Source organism: Canis lupus, chromosome X, assembly GCF_048164855.1.
Source record: "Canis lupus baileyi chromosome X, mCanLup2.hap1, whole genome shotgun sequence".
NCBI lineage: Eukaryota > Metazoa > Chordata > Mammalia > Carnivora > Canidae > Canis > Canis lupus.
In genome coordinates, this window is record NC_132876.1 from 84,296,510 (window position 1) to 84,313,486 (window position 16,977).

General features: G+C 53.2%; 1 protein-coding gene across 7 annotated transcripts in view; it reads right to left on the reverse strand.

The window, feature by feature from the left end:
* Positions 1-6,203: 6,203 nt before the first annotated feature.
* The window catches only part of RBM10 (RNA binding motif protein 10), a 29,242-nt gene continuing 18,468 nt past the window's right edge, over positions 6,204-16,977 (reverse strand). For 3 of the 7 annotated variants that reach the window (XM_072815694.1, XM_072815700.1, XM_072815699.1), the window contains 19 exons: positions 15,382-15,455; positions 13,911-13,997; positions 11,805-11,865; positions 11,504-11,680; positions 10,964-11,124; positions 10,679-10,776; positions 10,505-10,592; positions 9,701-9,887; positions 9,448-9,590; positions 9,210-9,327; positions 9,019-9,110; positions 8,766-8,930; positions 7,717-7,866; positions 7,556-7,621; positions 7,288-7,476; positions 7,128-7,202; positions 6,844-6,950; positions 6,638-6,767; positions 6,204-6,545 (listed from right to left, as the gene is read on the reverse strand). In XM_072815694.1, the coding sequence (XP_072671795.1) occupies positions 6,420-6,545; positions 6,638-6,767; positions 6,844-6,950; positions 7,128-7,202; positions 7,288-7,476; positions 7,556-7,621; positions 7,717-7,866; positions 8,766-8,930; positions 9,019-9,110; positions 9,210-9,327; positions 9,448-9,590; positions 9,701-9,887; positions 10,505-10,592; positions 10,679-10,776; positions 10,964-11,124; positions 11,504-11,680; positions 11,805-11,865; positions 13,911-13,997; positions 15,382-15,455 (2,294 nt within the window). In that variant the 3' untranslated portion in view covers positions 6,204-6,419. The remainder of the gene's footprint in view (positions 6,546-6,637; positions 6,768-6,843; positions 6,951-7,127; positions 7,203-7,287; positions 7,477-7,555; positions 7,622-7,716; positions 7,867-8,765; positions 8,931-9,018; positions 9,111-9,209; positions 9,328-9,447; positions 9,591-9,700; positions 9,888-10,504; positions 10,593-10,678; positions 10,777-10,963; positions 11,125-11,503; positions 11,681-11,804; positions 11,866-13,910; positions 13,998-15,381; positions 15,456-16,977) is intronic. The other 4 variants (XM_072815696.1, XM_072815701.1, XM_072815697.1 and 1 more) reach the window with 3 other exon arrangements.

Sequence of the window (16,977 nt, forward strand, 5' to 3'; positions counted from 1 at the left end):
CGCCTCTCTGAGGAAGTGGCATGTGAAAAGTGAGGAACCAGGCCATGTGTCACATGGGGGAAAACATTCCAGACCAAGGGATCATCAGGTGCAAAGCCCGAGGCTGTAGTTTTCTTGTCTGAGTAAGAGTGCAGAAGTCTGTGTAGTCAGAGAAGAGTGAGGAGCAAGGAAGGGAAAACACTGGTCATGAGATCTGAGGCCATGTGTGTCAAGGAGGGTATTATAAGCCTTAGAATAAACAGGCTGGCTGCTCTGTGTGGAGAGAGAACAAACTAAGGGGAAAGATGGGAGCAGAAAAACCAGCGGAAAGGCCACTGCAAGAGCCCAGAAGTGCAGAGAAAGGATCAGACCAAGATGGTAAAAGGTGAAAGTGGAAGTGGTGAGGAGGGATTTGATTTTGGATTGATTTTGAAAGCAGAGATGCCAGGACTTGCCAAGATATCAGAGGACATGAAAAGTAGAGAGGAATCCTGGCTGACCCCCAGAGTAATTAGCCAGAGCATCTGGGAGGATGGAGTTGTCTTCAACTGACATGGGAAATACTGTTACGATCAGGTGTGGGGTAAGATGAGGAGTTTGGTTTTGGATGTGACATTTGAGATGAATATTGGACATCCAAGTTGTGGTATGTGTTGGTCAAGTGAACAATTGGGGACCAGGTGTGAAATTCAGGGGATGGAGGGAGGTCTGGGGCTGGAGATACAGATTTGGGGACCATCAGAGGTGACAGCTGAAGCAATGAGTGTGGCCGAGTTCTTTGAAGAATTAATTGCCTTCAAATAAATCAGTGGGAGGAACTGAGGCAGGATTTGGACTTTCCTAAGTGAGAGGGAAGAGCATTCCAGCTGGAGGGAACAGCTTGAGCAGAAGCCCATGGAGGTAAGAAAACAGGAAAAGGAGAGAGAGGGGGAGATGGAGGTGAGAAAGAATTGTACCATTTCGCTTTGCCTCCAGCCACATATGAGAATGTCTGCTTGTTCACAGCCTGAGTGGATTGCCAAGTCTTTGGATGTTTGCCAATCTGTTGTAATTACAATTTGAATTTCTCATAGTAGGAGTGAGCTTGGGCATCTTTTCATAGATTTAAAAGTATTTGTGGTTCTTGTTTGGGGAAATTTTGTTTGTGTCCTTTGTTTATTTCTCTTGGGCTGCTGTACATCTTCATGGATTTTTAGGGACTCTATTAACCTTTTTTGTTTTTTTTAAAAGATCTTATTTAATGGGTGATGGGCACTGAGGGTGGCACTTGACAGGATGAGCACTGGTTATACTATATGTTGGCTAATTGAACTCCAATAAAAAATATAAGTAGGGCAGCCCCGGTGGCGCAGTGGTTTAGCGCCGCCTGCAGCCCGGGGTGTGATCCTGGAAACCCAGGATCGAGTCCCACATCGGGCTCCCTGCATGGAGCCTGCTTCTACCTCTGCCTGTGTCTCTGCCTCTCTCTTCGCTCTCTCTGAATGAATAAATAAACAAATCTTTTTAAAAAATAAATAAATATTTAATTTATTTATTCATGAGGGACACACAGAGAGAAGCAGAGACACAGGCAGAGGGAGAAGCAGGCTCCATGCAGGGAGCCTGATGCGGGACTTGATCCTGGAACCCTGGGATCACGCCCTGAACCAAAGACAGACACTCAACCGCTGAGCCACCCACCCAGGCTTCCCATTAACCTTTTTTGGTTTTGTTTTTTTTTCTCCTAGCCTTTTTTTTAAAGTGAGAGTGATTTGAACAGTTGTGTGTGTCTTTATTCATGCTTTTGAGTCCTGGTATATGTCAAACCCTGTTTTAGGCATTAGGGACATGGTGGTGAGCAACACAAGACCAAAGTCTCTTCCCTCATGGAGCTTTTGTTCTGATGAAGGAGACAATATAGAAAAGGGGGAAAAATATATGGAGAGGATGTTAGAAGTTGAGAAGTGTTATGGAGAAAAGTAATGCAAGGAGCAGAGCCTAGGGATCCCTGGGTGGCACAGCGGTTTGGCGCCTGCCTTTGGCCCAGGGCGCGATCCTGGAGACCTGGGATCGAATACCACATCGGGCTCCCGGTGCATGGAGCCTGCTTCTCCCTCTGCCTGTGTCTCTGCTTCTCTCTCTCTCTCTCTGTGTGACTATCATAAATTAAAAAAAAAAAAAAAAGGGGAGCAGAGCCTAGGGAGTATGGTGGGGGAGGGTTTGGAATTTTAAATAGGGTAGCCAAGGCAGGCCTCATTAAGGAGGTGACATTTGAACTTTCAAATGGCATGTCTCCTTCAGTCTGAAACAGTTCTTCAGTCTTCCCTTGACCTTCATGACCTTGACATTTTTGAAGATGACAAGCCAGGAATTTTGTAGCATGTCCCTCAGTTTTTCTGTCGGATGCTTCCTTGTGGTTAGATTCAGGTTCTGCATTTGGGGTGGGAATATCACAGAAGTATCGCTGACTCCTCATTTCATTCTATCAGATGGCTCATTATTTTAGTACTGGTAAGGTTTGCATGTTCCCTTCATTAAGCTGCTATCTGCCAGGTTTCTCTACTGTAAAGATATTCTTGTTCCCTTTGGAATTAACTAATATATATTTCATAGGGAGATACTTTGAAATTGCAAACATCCTGTTCCTGATCAAAATGTGACCCACTGACTGCTACTATAACCACTAGCTTTAGCATCTATACATTTTTAAAAAAGATTTTTATTTATATATTTGTGAGAGTGAGAGAGCATGAACAGGGGGAGGGACAGAGGGAGAGGGAGAAGCAGACTCCCCACTGAGCAGGGAACCCAAGACCTGAGTCAAAGGCAGATGCTTAACTGAGCCACCCAGGCGCCCCACACCCATAAATTTTCTACCTCTATCATTGTTGACAATTATTAGTATTATTAGTTGACATTCTACTGTAAAGAATAATATTTCCCTTCCTTTCCAAGTATTTACTCTTTCACCCATTAATTTATGTAAGTATGGAAGTGCTTTTTCTGTGTTTCAGATGCTTATGTTTTGTTTACTTTGGGTCTGTTAACATAGAGAACTACATTCATAGCCTTTTCTGATGTTGACCCAATTTTGCATCCCTGGGATAAATCCTATTTGATCAAAACACGTTTGCTGGGACACCTGGGTGGCTCAGCAGTTGAGTGCCTCCCTTCGGCCCAGGGCATGATCCTGGAGTCCCCAGGATCGAATCCCACATCGGGCTCCCTGCATGGAGCCTGCTTCTCTCTCTGCCTGTGTCTCTGCCTCTCTCTCTGTGTCTCTCATGAATAAATAACATCTTTTAAAAAACAAAACATGTTTGCTAAATATACTACTGGATTCATTTAGCGAAGATTTTGTTAAAGATTTTTACATCTATAGATATAAGTGAAATGGGCTTGAAATTTTCTTGTATTATCTCACCTGCCTCAGGAATAGAGATTACACTAGCTTCATAAAATAGACATCTTTTCTTCTTTTTCTAATACCTGGAACAACTTTTATAAGGTAGCAGTTAACTAACTATTCCTTGGGAGTTGGGTAAATCACACCTATAAAAACCATTTGTCCCCCCCTTTTTTTTTGGTGGGAAGAGGAAAGCTTTTGACTACTGTTTCAATTTATTACTTTTTGCTCCATTCAACTAATCTGTTTCTTCATGGACCAGTTTTGGCATTTTATATTTTTCTAGAAACGTATTCATTCCACCTAGATTTTCAGATATGTTCCTTCTTTTTATTTATTTATAAAAGATTTCATTTATTTATGACAGAGAGAGAGAGAGAGAGGCAGAGCCACAAGCAGAGGGAGAAGCAGGCTCCATGCACTGGGAGCCCGATGTGGGACTCGATCCCAGGTCCCCAGAATCATGTCCTGGGCCGAAGGCAGGCGCTAAACCGCTGAGCCACCCGGGCATCCCCTGTTCATTCTTTTTAAATGCTCTGTTGCATTTGTAGTATGTTCTCCTTCTTAATTTTGTATTCGGTGCTTGCTTGCATTTTTGATCTTTAATTGATCAGTCTTGCCAGAGGTCTGTCTTTCCTCTTATTTTTGTTTCAAAGATTTTACCTTTGATTTTACTAATCTGTTGTTTCCCTATTTCATCTATTTCTACTCTTATTTCCTTGCTTCGTATTGGTTTGCTCTGGTGGTCTTTTTCCAATTTCATGTACATATGATAAAATGCTCAGATTTTAATTGTACAGCTTGAATTGTACATACACACCCATGTGACGAGTACCCTAGTCAATCAAGGTCTAGAACCTTCTCATTATTCCAGAAAGCTACCTTATGACCCTTTCTAGTGAAAGACACCCTCCCCACCTCCACTCGGCTCTATCACCAAGAAAATCTTTAAGATTTTATTTTTAAATAATCTCTACACCCAACTCGGGGTTCAAACTTACAACCTTGAGATCAGTCACATGCTCTGCTGACTGAGCCAGCCAGGCACCCCACCAAAATGTGTTTTGATGGAGACCTTCACATAAATGGAATTCTACAGTGTGTACCCTTTTCTGTCTTTTTTCACTCATGTTTGTTGAGATCCATTTATGTTGATATTTGTATTAGTATTTTGTTCTTTTTATTGCTGAGTTGTAGTCCATTGTATGAATGGACAATTTATCAATTCTCCCCCTCTTTTTAAAAATATTTATTCATGGGCAGCCCCGGTGGCACAGTGGTTTAGCGCCGCCTGCAGCCCGGGGTTTGATCCTGGGGACCCTGGATCGAGTCCCACGTCGGGCTCCCTGCATAGAGCCTGCTTCTCCCTGTGCCTCTGCCCCTCTCTCTCTGTGTCTCTATGAATAAATAAAATCTTTAAAAAATTTATTCATGACACACACACAGAGGCAGAGACACAGGCAGAGGAAGAAGCAGGCTCCATGCAGGGAGCCTGATGTAGGACTCCATCCCGGGTCTCTAGGATCATGCCCTGGGCTGAAGGTGGCACTAAACCGCTGAGCCACCCAGGCTACCCAATCCATTCCCCTCCTCTTGTTGGATGTTTGGGTTCCCAGTTTTTGGCTACTGTGAACACAGCTGCTACTTTCCATGTACATATAGCAAGTCTTTTTGGTGACATATGTTTACATTATTTGGGGTAAATAAGAATGAAATTGCTGGGTCATAGGGTAAGCATATATTTACTTTTATATGAAAGTTTTCCACAGTGGCCTCACCATTTACTACTTCCAAACACACAGAAGGGTTCCTTGTTGTGGGATTCTGAGAGCCCTGGGGTGTGGGAAGAGGGAACATGTGGGCATCTCCAGGCTAAAAGCCACCCATCCTGAGACAGGTGGCTTCCATTTCCTGTCCCTCTCCCCTCCCGGTGTCGGGAAATCACATCACCTCCAGGGGGCACCCTCTTTCTAACCTTGCCTCCTTCTGCTGGTGCAGGGAGGTGTCCCAATGCAGACCAGTTAATGGGGGGGAGGGGCTTTGTGCTGACTGCCTTTTCCCTTGGCACCTCCCCTTCCACTTTCTCGCCTCACAAGCGTTTGGAGGAGGGGCGGTTCCTGGCCCCATTTCCGGCCCAGCCATTCTCCGCCGGTAGAGGGCAGCCCAGCTTCAAGTTCCACTGCACCCAGACCCGTGCTGAGCATACACATAGTTAGGAATCACAGGGTACAGACTGGCCTGTTGTGACCGGAGGGCTGGGTCCTGTGCTAACAGTTGTGGAGAGGACAGGAATGAGTGTGGGCCCAATTGGTCCCGATGAAGCATCTCTGGGATGTGGGATTGGCAGGCTGAGCTGCTCTATCCCTACCCTTCTGGGGTCATCTGTCCACTGAGGAGGGCACAGGGGTGACTGGTGCCAGAGTGGCCACTGCTGTCCCTTTGGAGATGCCCGTAGGCAGTCCCCAGATTCAGGGAGGGCCAAGTGTGGTTCGGGGTTAGCCCTTCGATTGTACAGCTGGTACAGCTGCTGGGTGGAAAGGCCAGGGGGTGGGAGGTTCTCAGTGCTGACTGACTCAGGGGGACTTCAAGCCCTGGTGGTGTGGGATTTCCTGGTAGGTCAAGACCTGCTGGACTTGACAATGGTAAGATGGCTATGACTAGGATCTTGTGGGTTGGGGCACAGACCAGAACTTCCTGTTATATTTATCCCAAGTGGGTAGCCCCTATGCACCAGCCACTGTGAATGCTACCACTGCCACTCACCTTATCCACTCATGTTTATGTCCCTGTGTGTGAGCCACAAACCATGCTGGTGCATGAGAAAGAGACATGCAAGCTATTGACTTTTCAGCTTTTATTACAAAAAGAAGAGCATGATCCCAGCCCAGTTCTCCAACAAAAGTCACCAACTCAAAGTCTGACTTGGTCAGGGCCTCTCTGGCTGGGGAATAGGCTGGTAGACAGGTGCAGGGCCCCACTCAGACCACCCACCACTTCACCCTCCCCTGTCCCGGGCTGGACACCCGACATAAGTAGAAGCAGCTCCTGCAGCTGCTCACTGAGCCTCGTTGAAGCGGGTCACCATTGTCTTGTGCAGTGTCTCCTTGTAGGACTCAGTCGAAGTAACCCCATAGGAGCTGCCTCGGGCACCTAAGCCGGAACCCCGCACCCGTGTCTGGGCCTATGTGAGGGAGGCAGGCTGTTAGGTCGGCTGCAGGATGGGGGTGCAACAGAGAATGCTGGAGGATGGGGATGGGATCACAGGAGACTTACCTCAATAGGCGTCACAATGCCCTGCTTCTTGCGGCCCAGGCCACTACCCTCTTTCCAGCCCATGGCCTGAAGCATGCGACTGCCAATGTTGTCACTGCCCAGCCCATCCCTTGTGGGCTGCTCAAAGTCCCTGGAGGGGCCAGTGGTACAGTGTGAGTGACTGGCCCACTGACCCTAAGCCCCTCACCTTGACCCTGGGCACTTACACAGAAGCTGCAGACATGCCACCATACTTCCTCCTCTTGGGCTCTGGTGGCTCAGGGATGCCGTACTTCTCTCTGCGTTCAGCTGCACGGTCCCGGTACTTCATTTGCTGAAAACGTGTGTGTGAGAATAGGGTAGCTGGTCACTCTTTGCAGGAAACACCAGGGGCCCTGTGGGGACTGGATCTGGCTAACAGATGGATGTGAGCAGCCAGGCTACCTCCAGCTGAGGGACCTGAGCACCAGCTGCTTGAGGGGAGAGAGTCCAGGAATGGATCACCCCTCACCTCCATGTCGTTCTTCTCCAGTGCTTCCAGCTCGTTCTCTGATAGATGGGCTCGCCGGTGAATCTCAAGGTTTTGCTGCAAGGGGACAGACAAGAGGAGGTGTGATGCCGCCAGGCCACACAGGGCCGAGCTAAGGTTCCCTGCCAATCCTCTCTGTTACCTTGTGTAGCCCAGAAAGCTGCTGGTGGCGGATGAGCGCCTCCTTGCTGGGGAACTGGCGCCGACAGAGCAGACAGGCCAGCTTCTGCCAGTCAGTGAGCTTCTCCTCTCGCTCTGGACCCCCGCGTTCCTGCTCCTCCTCACTGTCGCTCTCCCCACTATAGGCTGCCACCAGGCCCCGAGGTGGGCTCTAGAGAATGTGAGAGTCGGGGAGAGAGGTCAGGCCTGGCTACACTGGAGCACCGCCCCCTCCTGCCCTGGCCACTCACTGGGCGGTCGTCGCTGGCCAGTTTCGGGAGGTCCATGCTGGTGTGCTGTCTCTCAGCTAATGCTCCCTGGGGTAGACGGACACACAAATTCAGGGACTTCACAGAGGGACCACTGCGATGACAAGACTAGGGGGGATAATGGAGGGGTGGCCACAACACACCTTCTTCTCAAGGATGGCATAGCCGGCATCCGCAGTGGCTGACTCCCGCCTCTCGTCATCTCGCAGAGAGCTGATGGGCTGGAAGCTGTTTTTGAAGTTTTCTTTTTGCTTGTTGAGGCTGCGGGCCCAGCGTTCCATGTCCTTGGCAATCTAGGGGTAAAGGTGGGAGTGAGGCTCTCAGGGACCCTCCAATGGCTGGGACGGCCAACTCCATCCATTGCACCTTCCTGCCCTGCAGTCTCAAGCAGGTGAGGAGGTGGTGATGAAAGTCATGGTTTCTCGCCATTCTGTCGTTGGTGCCTCTTGCCAAGCCCTCTGGGGCTGTGCCTGCTCTCCTCACAAGCACTCACACCACAATTATGCTTTCATCTTATCATTTTACAGTGCAGATGATGGCTTCCTCTAGGTAGGATTTTAATACGTGTGATTCCATGTATCCCATATTCCATCTGCTCCCCCCGCCCCTCCACTTTTAGAATTTACCAGGTTGCCAAGGGAACACTTAGTTCTTGCTTCTAAGTGCTACACTCAGACCGTCATACTCTTCCTCCACAGGAGGACACCGAAGTTCCTTCCAATTGCCCACTCCCATCAGACATGGCAGTGGCCATTTTCCACAGCCTGATGGGCCCATGAGAAGTTCTCTGGGTAGACAGACCCGGACACCTACCCAAGAGTCGGGTTCTGAGCCCAAAGGAGGTCTGCATGCCCATTTGCTTCCACAGGCAGGGTTAGCCTGGCTTCAGGCATGCAAGCAACGTGAAGGTTCCCACTGGGGGACAGAAAAGCTGACTGGTCTCACTCGGATGGATGGTACTGGCCACTCAGGAGGTGGGCAGCCCTACCGTGTACAGAGGCAACTGCCTTGGCTCAAGGTCATGCATCAAAGAGCAGAGCTGGGTCAGGAGCCTGGTCTCTCTTGAGCATGGTCACTCCCATGCTCACATCCACCCCTGTCCCTCAGCAGCAAAGGCTTAAAGATGATAGAAATGCATTCATCAGAAGACATTAAATAGCTAGCCAGTGACTGCTGGACCCCCAGTGTTCACCTGTTGGGCTGTCTTGGTCTTGTGCTTCTCCTTCTTCTCTTTACCCTCCTTTGAGGGGGCCCCCGTCTCCTTATGCCCGTCGGCCGACTGCTCCAGGGCAGGGACGTAGGTCCGCCTTTCCCCGTCCCAGTACAGGTACTGCTGGCTTTGAGCGTTGTAATAATACTGGGGGAGGGGTGAGGGAGGGGGGTGTGAGGGAAGACCTCCGAAGGGGAACTGCAGACCCCACCCACTCCCTGGGCTACCCTATCACCTGGGAGTTGGGGTCATAGTAGAGACCAGTCTGGGGGTCATAGTAGTAGCCAGATGTCTCATCATACTGGTAGGTAGAGACGTCAGGAACAGCTGGGGGGGGGTAGTGAGAAAGGAGGGGGGGTCACACTCCTCTCTGCTTTGTTAAGGAACTCCCCGCCTCCCTACCACCCACAGGCCATGGCTACTCACGGTACTGGCTGTAGGACTCCTGGGCAGTGGGGCTGGTGGCCGGTGGCAAGGCAGAACTGGGATGAGTAGGGCTCTGGAGCTCAGATTTGAGCACAGCAGGTGACATGATGGTATATGACTGGTCATGGGGCCAGACAGGGTAACAGGACTCAATGTCTGCCAAAGCCTCCTGTACCCACGCCCCGCAACAACCCAAGATCCCCTGCCTGACACCCAGGAACCCCTCAAGCTCCCTCACCTGGCTGTTGGCAGCAGCGCCCTGGCTGCCACTCGCTTCAGCTGCTGATTGCTGATAGATGCCAGGGGCAGCACCAGGCTGGGCTCGAGAGAAAGCCTGCAGTGACACGGGGTCTGCCCCAGGCTCCAGGGAGGCCTCTGAACCTGTAATGAAGAACAGGGAAGGAAGGAGAATGCCTGTGAACAGGCAGGACCCAGGGCCTGCCACCCTCCCTAACCCCACAAAATGCTCAGAGACAGATGTTGGGCCTCACCTGCTCCAGATGGGTCCCCTTTAGTTCCAGTGATGCCGGGGCCCTTGGTGCCCTTGAGGTAGCCATGGGCATAGAGGGATGACTCTGTGCCCTGGCTGCCGCCATAGCCCTCATCCTGTTGGTAGTAGCTGTAGTCGACCGGTGGCTCCTCGGGGGTGGCCCAGGCACCCTCCCCACCCTGGGAGGCCTGAGGGGCAGTGGGAGGGGCTCATTAGCAGAGGAAGGGGCGCAGGGGGAGGGGAACCTGCTAAGAAGCATTTGCCCACAGGTGAGGCTAGTGTCTGTCTGCTGACAGAAAGCATGCAGGCCTCAGACAAGTGAAGTGTGAGGGCCACCCAGCCACAGCAAGGCAGGGCAGCGGCAAAAACAAGAATCCACCGAAGACATGTGCCAAAACACCCCCAGGGCTGACACTGGTATGTGTGTGGCATAGTTCAAGAGCTGGGTTGTCAGGTCAAGAAGACACTGTCCTCCCCTTCTTTATTCTCCTCTCCCAATTTTCTTTCAGCCATTTATAAATTCCATTTTATTAACAAAGTTGTAACAATGCAGGTCGATAAAATAACCACCAAATACAAGCGAAAAGCAGTCACGATGGTGTTGAAGTTGAAAGCCCGGGAGGAGGTGACTGGGAAGGGAGCTGCAGCAAGGCCCCCAAAGCCAATAGCAGCCACTGTGAAAGGGTTTGGGGTCCAGGGAAAGCCAGACAGCAAGCCAGCCCTCTTGGTTGCAGAGAGGGCACGAGAGGGTCGAGACCGTGGCCCCAGTATGGGGATGCTAGGGCAGAGGGGAGTCTTTGAGTACCTGTGAGATGGCCCACTGGGCCGCGGCAATGGCAGTACTGGCCACAGAGGCAGCATTGATGCGACTGCCTTCGTTGGAGGCCATGTCCCTGGGGAGGATGTCAGAGACTGGGAGTGAGATGGGAAGCCCCAGGCTGGGGGGCCAGCTAGGAAGGGGCATAGGTGGGGTCCTGACCTCTTAGAACCCTTGGCAAACTCAACGTTGATGGTCTTGCCGTCAATGGTGAGTGGTGGGTGCAGGGCCTGCAGGATCTGCAGGAGCTGGGCTGCCTCCTGGGGGAGTAAGGGAGGCAGGGGCAGAAGGGTCAGGCCCGGGGAGGCCCCCGGCTCCATTGCCCTGTCGCCAGGCTTGGAGCCGCGGTGGCGCGGGGTGAAATGGGGGGGTGTGGGTCAGGGTCCCTCCTCCCCACCCCGGGGGCCGGGACCCTGGCTGCCCGGCCCCCCCCTGTGCCGCCCTCACCACGATGGTGGAGAGCTGGATGAAGGCGAAGCCACGGTTCAGTTGGGTCTGCTTGTCCTTGATGACACGGACATTGGAGGAGGACAGCACCGCGTAGGGTGCCAGGGCCCCCAGGATGGAGTCCATGGTGCTGTGTGGGTTCAGGTTGCGCAAAATGATGGCTGTGGGAAGCGGCCCAGCATTAGGGGGCACCCCTGACACTCTGCTCCAGCCCTACCCCTCTGATGGCTCCCCACTGCCCCTCTCCTCTGGCCTCTGTGTCTTTGCCCTTGCTGCTTCCTCTCACCTCTTCCTCCTGGATAAACTCTGCTTGTTAGTCCAAGTCCCAGCTCAGTCGCTCACCTGCTGAGACCCTTCCCAACACACCCCCAAAGTCGAGTCGGGCAATGCTCCTCCTCTGCTCTCCCTACATCACTTCTGTCCCCCTGCCAGGCAGAGACCCTGGGAGGATTAAGTCCTGGTCACCACCATCTCTCTGGTCTTGGAGAGCCCGGCCCAGACACCCTAGGGCAGGGAGAAAGGAAGGAACAACTGACTCACTGTCATTGGCGTTCTCTGAGCTTGGCTCTGAGCCCTGTGACAGGGCTTGGGAGGCCAGCACTCCCTGGGCCTGGTAGGGCTGTGGCAGGGGGAGCAGGCCCTGGCTTAGCTCCCGTCCACCCAGTGGCAGCGTCTGCTGATCCAGCCTTGCGCCCAGGGGCAGCTTCTGCTCTGCCTCTGTCAGGGGTCGCAGAAGATAGGCCGATGACAAAGGGGGAGGCTCCAAGGCTGGTCACCCTCTTCCTCCCCTCTTCCACCAACACCCTGGGTGGGGGGGAGGGAGGAGGCAGGAGGGCCTCACCTGACTTGGGCACACCACATTTGAAGCACTTCTCACGGCGTTTGAAGTTCTGGACACCACACTGTGAGGCACAGGCCAGGCTGTCAGAGTGGGTGGGGCTTTCCACCACACCCTGCAAACTTGGGTCCAGAGATCACCCAGGGAACCCCGCAACGCCCCCGGGAAGGAAGGTCCCAGGGTTGGGGTGGCGGGGAGCTCTGGCTGTCACTCTCAGTCAGAAATCTTCCCTTCACAGGGTCTCAAGTTTGTCCTCAGTGCCACCTCCTCAACTCAGGAATCAACAACTAACTCCCCTACCTCTGCCATAAGCGCCACCTCCTCCGAGGTTCCAACTCCCAGGATTGCCCCCCTGTTGTCCCTTTAGCAAGTTCTTCCTAAAACTTGCTTCCCTGTTCAGAAACCTGCAGTGTTTCTACCCCTAAAAGCCAGCAGCTCTTCTCTTGCTAGACTCCTATCCTTCCTTCATCTTGAAGACTAGGTTGGTATTCTTGAGAAACTAGCCTTGGGCATGACAACCTCCAGGAACCCCCAGCTTTCACCCCATTTTTATCTCTGTTCCACGTCGGGGACCGTGCACCGTTCCTGCACCAGGCTCTGCCCCATATGCCCAGGATGTGGCCTCTGCCACTCTTGTGTCCCCCTAACAGGGGGCAGGTTAGTCTGGGGACTCAGGAAGGGGAACAGTCCCAGAGGGGCCTGGCTCACTCAGCTGGGGACAGTTGGTGCAACATTGGATCTAGGAGGCCTAGAAGTTTGCTTTGGTTTGGTTTTGTTGGGAAGCTACTGCTGGTAAAGGGAACAAGAGATTTTCTGCAGCTGGTGTAGGAGGGTGAATGGAGAGGCAAAAGTGGAAGCTGGAGAAGGCAGGTGGTACCAGATTATGGAGGGTGGTCACACGTAGCTCAGAGTTGGGGAGGTGGTCTTCAGCAGAGGAGTGACTTGGCTAGAGGTAGTTTTGAGGAGTATTATAGGTGAGAAGGTGGGAGAAAGAGGCAAGGGGCCAGCACAGCGGAAGAGGGGCCCACTGTAACAGAGGGAGTGGGTGACGACTGGCCTAGCCAGTGGGAATTGCAAGGGAAGGAATTCTTGTGATGGAAGGGACAGGACCTGGTGATCAATGGGATGTGGGGAATAAAGGAGAGTAAAGGAGAGAATTCCCTAGTTTTGAAAAGTAGCTGAAAATACAAGGAGGGACAGAGTGCCACTGTCACTTCACAGTCTCTACCCCTACAGAGACAATGGACACCGGTGCTACTCCCCTTAGTAGACAGTTCTTCATGGGGAGAGGGTTGGGGGCTCCTCCCCTTAGGTCTCAACACTGCCAGCTGGCTGCAGGAGGAGGGGCTATGGAGCTGCAAGGCTGCTTCAGGGCTGCTTGGGAGGCTGGCCCCAAGAGAGACCTGAACCCAGGGTGGGGATCCATGGCCCCCGTGATCATGATGGTGAGCATATCGCTCAAGGCTAACTCAGGTTAGCACCTCTCTGAGCTTGCCTTCCTCGTAGGGAATATAACTGGAAATACCACAGCTTGAAGCCTTGACCTCAGATGGACATGGCTTTGTCAGAGTGACAGTCAAGGTTACTGACATAGGGTCCTAGAACAACCTGTGCTTTTCTTTGGGGGAATAGGCGGACATTCGAGGGTGCTAACTGTGGACCAGCTGTTGTTCCAACTGCTACACTGGAATCCTCCCAACCACATGGGAGAGAGGGGGTCATTACTATTCCTGTTTTGGAGATGAGGAACGTGAGGCAGAGACCAAGGAGGATGTAGGAGGCTCTAATTCCAGCCAGCCTGCTCAGAAGTCCACCTTTGACACACCACACGTTGTGCCTCCACTGTCATTAGGTAGTCACTTATGTTAAGTACTTGTGTAAAGTATACTGGGGCTTCAAGAAGGACTGTGCCTCCTGAGGGCAGAGCCTGGTGCTGAGTGAAAGCCCAGTATACATGGGTGGGTGGACAGGCGGCAAGGGACGGTGGCTACTTGAGCTGAGCCAGTCCTCAACACCTATGCCATTTCAGGCCCCAGGGAGATAGATGTTGCCGCTGCCGCCGCCGCCTCTGTCTCTATCCATGGCAACTGCTGCCCACCGCCCCTGTACCTTATTACACAGCCAGTCCTCATTGATCTTGGGCTTGGGGTCGCTGTAGTGCATGGACACCTTCTGGCCCAGGATGTTGAGGGAGTGCTGCGGGAAAAAGCAGAGCACAGTGAGGCCCAGGCAGCAGTGCCCCACGCACCGTTTCAGCACAGGAGAAGAGAGTGAGCGAGCCCTTCAGCTGGATGGATGAGGGACAGGGAACGGAGGGAGGTCGGAGAACGGACGAGGGAAGAAGGAAGGGAAGGAGGGAGGGAAAGCGCCACAGCCCTTGGGCGCAGCTCTTTGCTGCCTTCCGGGCACGCGCACGCACACGTGAACACACGCCACCAGGCACACAGTGCTCGGCTGACCGACGCTTGCCGGACAGTGGGGAAAACCCCCCACTCGGCCCTGACACTGCCAGGCCACACCCAGGGCCAGCACTACACAGGCTACACTCGGGATGAGGGGGACAGGGAGGGAAGGGAGAGGAGGGGAGAGAGAGAGAGAGAGAGCGCACGCGCGCTATTGCTGGAGAAGGGGAAAAAGAAAGAGCCATGTTTAAAAGATGGAAGTTCCTGCTGTGAGGCTGTCTTCCTGGGGCTGGCTGGGTCCTGGGCCCCGAGGCATTAGGGCAGAGATGGCCCCAGGGCTGCCCTGCTGAGCCCCACTTCCACCACACCTGCCCCTTCCTCCCCTGAGGCTTTTCTTCTGTGCCCAACACCAGTAAGCCGGGCTCTGGGTAGGTGAACAGAGCAGGTCCTTGGGTCTCTGAAGGTCCCAAAGCTGCTGGGTGGGGAGACCGTGCCAGGTGGGGGAGCAGGCTCCCTTCCCTTCCTGACAGCAGGACTCCTTGCTGAAAAGGCAGGCCTGCCCCCAGTGGAGTGGGCATGTGGTGACTCCCGTAGTGGGTAGGTGCAGGGGGAGGGCTGGGGCACCCGAAGTGAGTTCTATCGCATTTGACTGGTGCTTTAGGTCAACAGAGCGGTGCTGGCCTCTCACATGGAAATCAAAAGGCCAAACTCACATGCAGGAAGAGAGCTGGCAAAACGGGACTTGCTAGTTAGTGTGCCAACAGCTAAGTTCCCCAGTGGCTAGACTTCCAGTGATGCCTGAAAGTGGAGAGAAATCCTGTCTCTGCCTAACCCCCAGAGCAGGGTGGTCCCCGAGGAGTGGGAGCCTCAGTGGAAGAAAACTTCCCCCTTGCAGCCCTTTCTCCAAAGGCTCAGCTGGGAGGTGGAGGGGCAGAGCTAGTGCCTGGTGGTGGGAATGGGCCAGTGTTGAGTGTGGGTTCTTGATGGGAAGCCCAGTGGGTAGCAAGAGATGGGAAGAGGAGATAGTGAGGGTCAGGAAGGGGGAGAGAGAGGGGGCGGGGGGGATGGGACACAGGGCCACAGGGCGGGGAACTGTGTCCATAAGAATCAGGCGATGGGGAGCGCTCGATTACAAAGTAGTATTTGTTTGGGGGGGGGTTCAAGTGCGGCAAAGCAACCTGATTGGCTTCCATCCATCGTGTAGCGTCCTGCAAGTGACTAAACTCGACGAAGGCGAAGCCCCGGCTCTGACCTGGAGACAGCATTCAGATACAGACGCAGTGGGTTAGTCAACAGCTTTGGACACACGGCGTTCCCGGGGGTGGGACCCGAGGGGAGAGGACCAGGGGGCAGAGAGGGAAGGGGGGAGAGGAGAGAAGAAGAAAGGGAGAAAGAGAAGTAATCAGAGAGAGAAAGACCAAGGGGTGGGAGGCAAGGTAGATGGCCAGGAGGGGCAGGAAAGAGGGATGAGGGAAGAAGGATAACTGAATGGGAGTGGGGGTTGGGGGGAGAGGGAGATACACACACGCCAGCTGGGAAAAAAGAGAGAGGGGCTCAGGCAGACCTGCCTGGGGTGATGGAGATGGAGAGGAGGAGGTGGGAGGGAAAGGGTACAAGTAGGGATCTCAGAGGAAGGAAGGAGGGCAGATGGGCAAACTATTGGCTCCACATGGGCCAGAATAAATAACTGAAGGGTTGGGCCCAGCATAAGGCTGGGGTGCCCAGGAAGGGTCTTGTGACAGGTGTTTCATCAAAAAAGCAAAAGAGAACCTGGGCCAGGCTGCTCAGTGAGGCTAGGAAGGCTCTAGGCCCATCAAGAACCAGGGGGACTTAGGGACACAATGTCACCTCAGCCTTAGCACAGTGCAGGGGAGGTGGGCCTTAGCAGGGAGCCACCTCAGGGCCAAGCCAGGAAGATTACGTCCACCCACAATGCAAGTCCTCCTAGACAGCAGGAGAATGGGGGCCAGATTGGCTAGGTAGACGTTAAAGAATCAGTGGGTACCTGGGAGAAGTGCTGGCGGGGGGGGGGGCACACCTAGGACACTACCTTATGGAGAGAGAGAAAACAGAACCCTGTCAGTGTGTGGTTTGGCTGGGGTCAAACAGCAAGACCTACATGCAACCAAGAGAGACTCCAGGCCTGGCCAGGGCTGGGACAGGGATCCAGGGCTTGAAGCTGCAGGAAAGCAGCTCCTCTTCTGGAGGTACACACACAGGATGGGCTTAGACATGGCAGGGCTTTTCAGGGGGGCATGATTGATCTCCATAAGAATAATGGTTAGGATGCACAGGAAGATGAAATGGTATGATCTGGGGCGGGGGAGGGAAGGAGAGACAGAGGGGAAAAGAGAGAGGGGAGAGAAGGGAAGGAAAGGGAGAGGGGGAGGGAGAGGTAGAGAGAGATATAGAGAGAGATAGAGAGAGATATGGAGGTGTGGGGAGGAGAGAGACTGAGAGATGGAGAGAGAAGCCCAGGCAGTGAAGCCCCACTGTGCCTGCCTTGGGGAGCCTGGGCCAGAGGTCCTGCAGAGACAACTCCCCCCCACCACCCTGCTAACCTCAGGCCAGCTCCAAGCAGCCTGCAAGAGGGAGGGAGGGAACAAGCAGAGGCCAGAAATCCTGGCTGCTCCTTGGGATGCACCCTTGGATAAGAGCCATCCTCTGCCTCCCCTCTTGGGACACGTGGGTGCGACCATGTCAGACCTACTTTCTGGTCACAGGCTGTTACCAGAAAATGTGGGGGAGATTGAGGGGCAGGGGAAGGAGAAGAA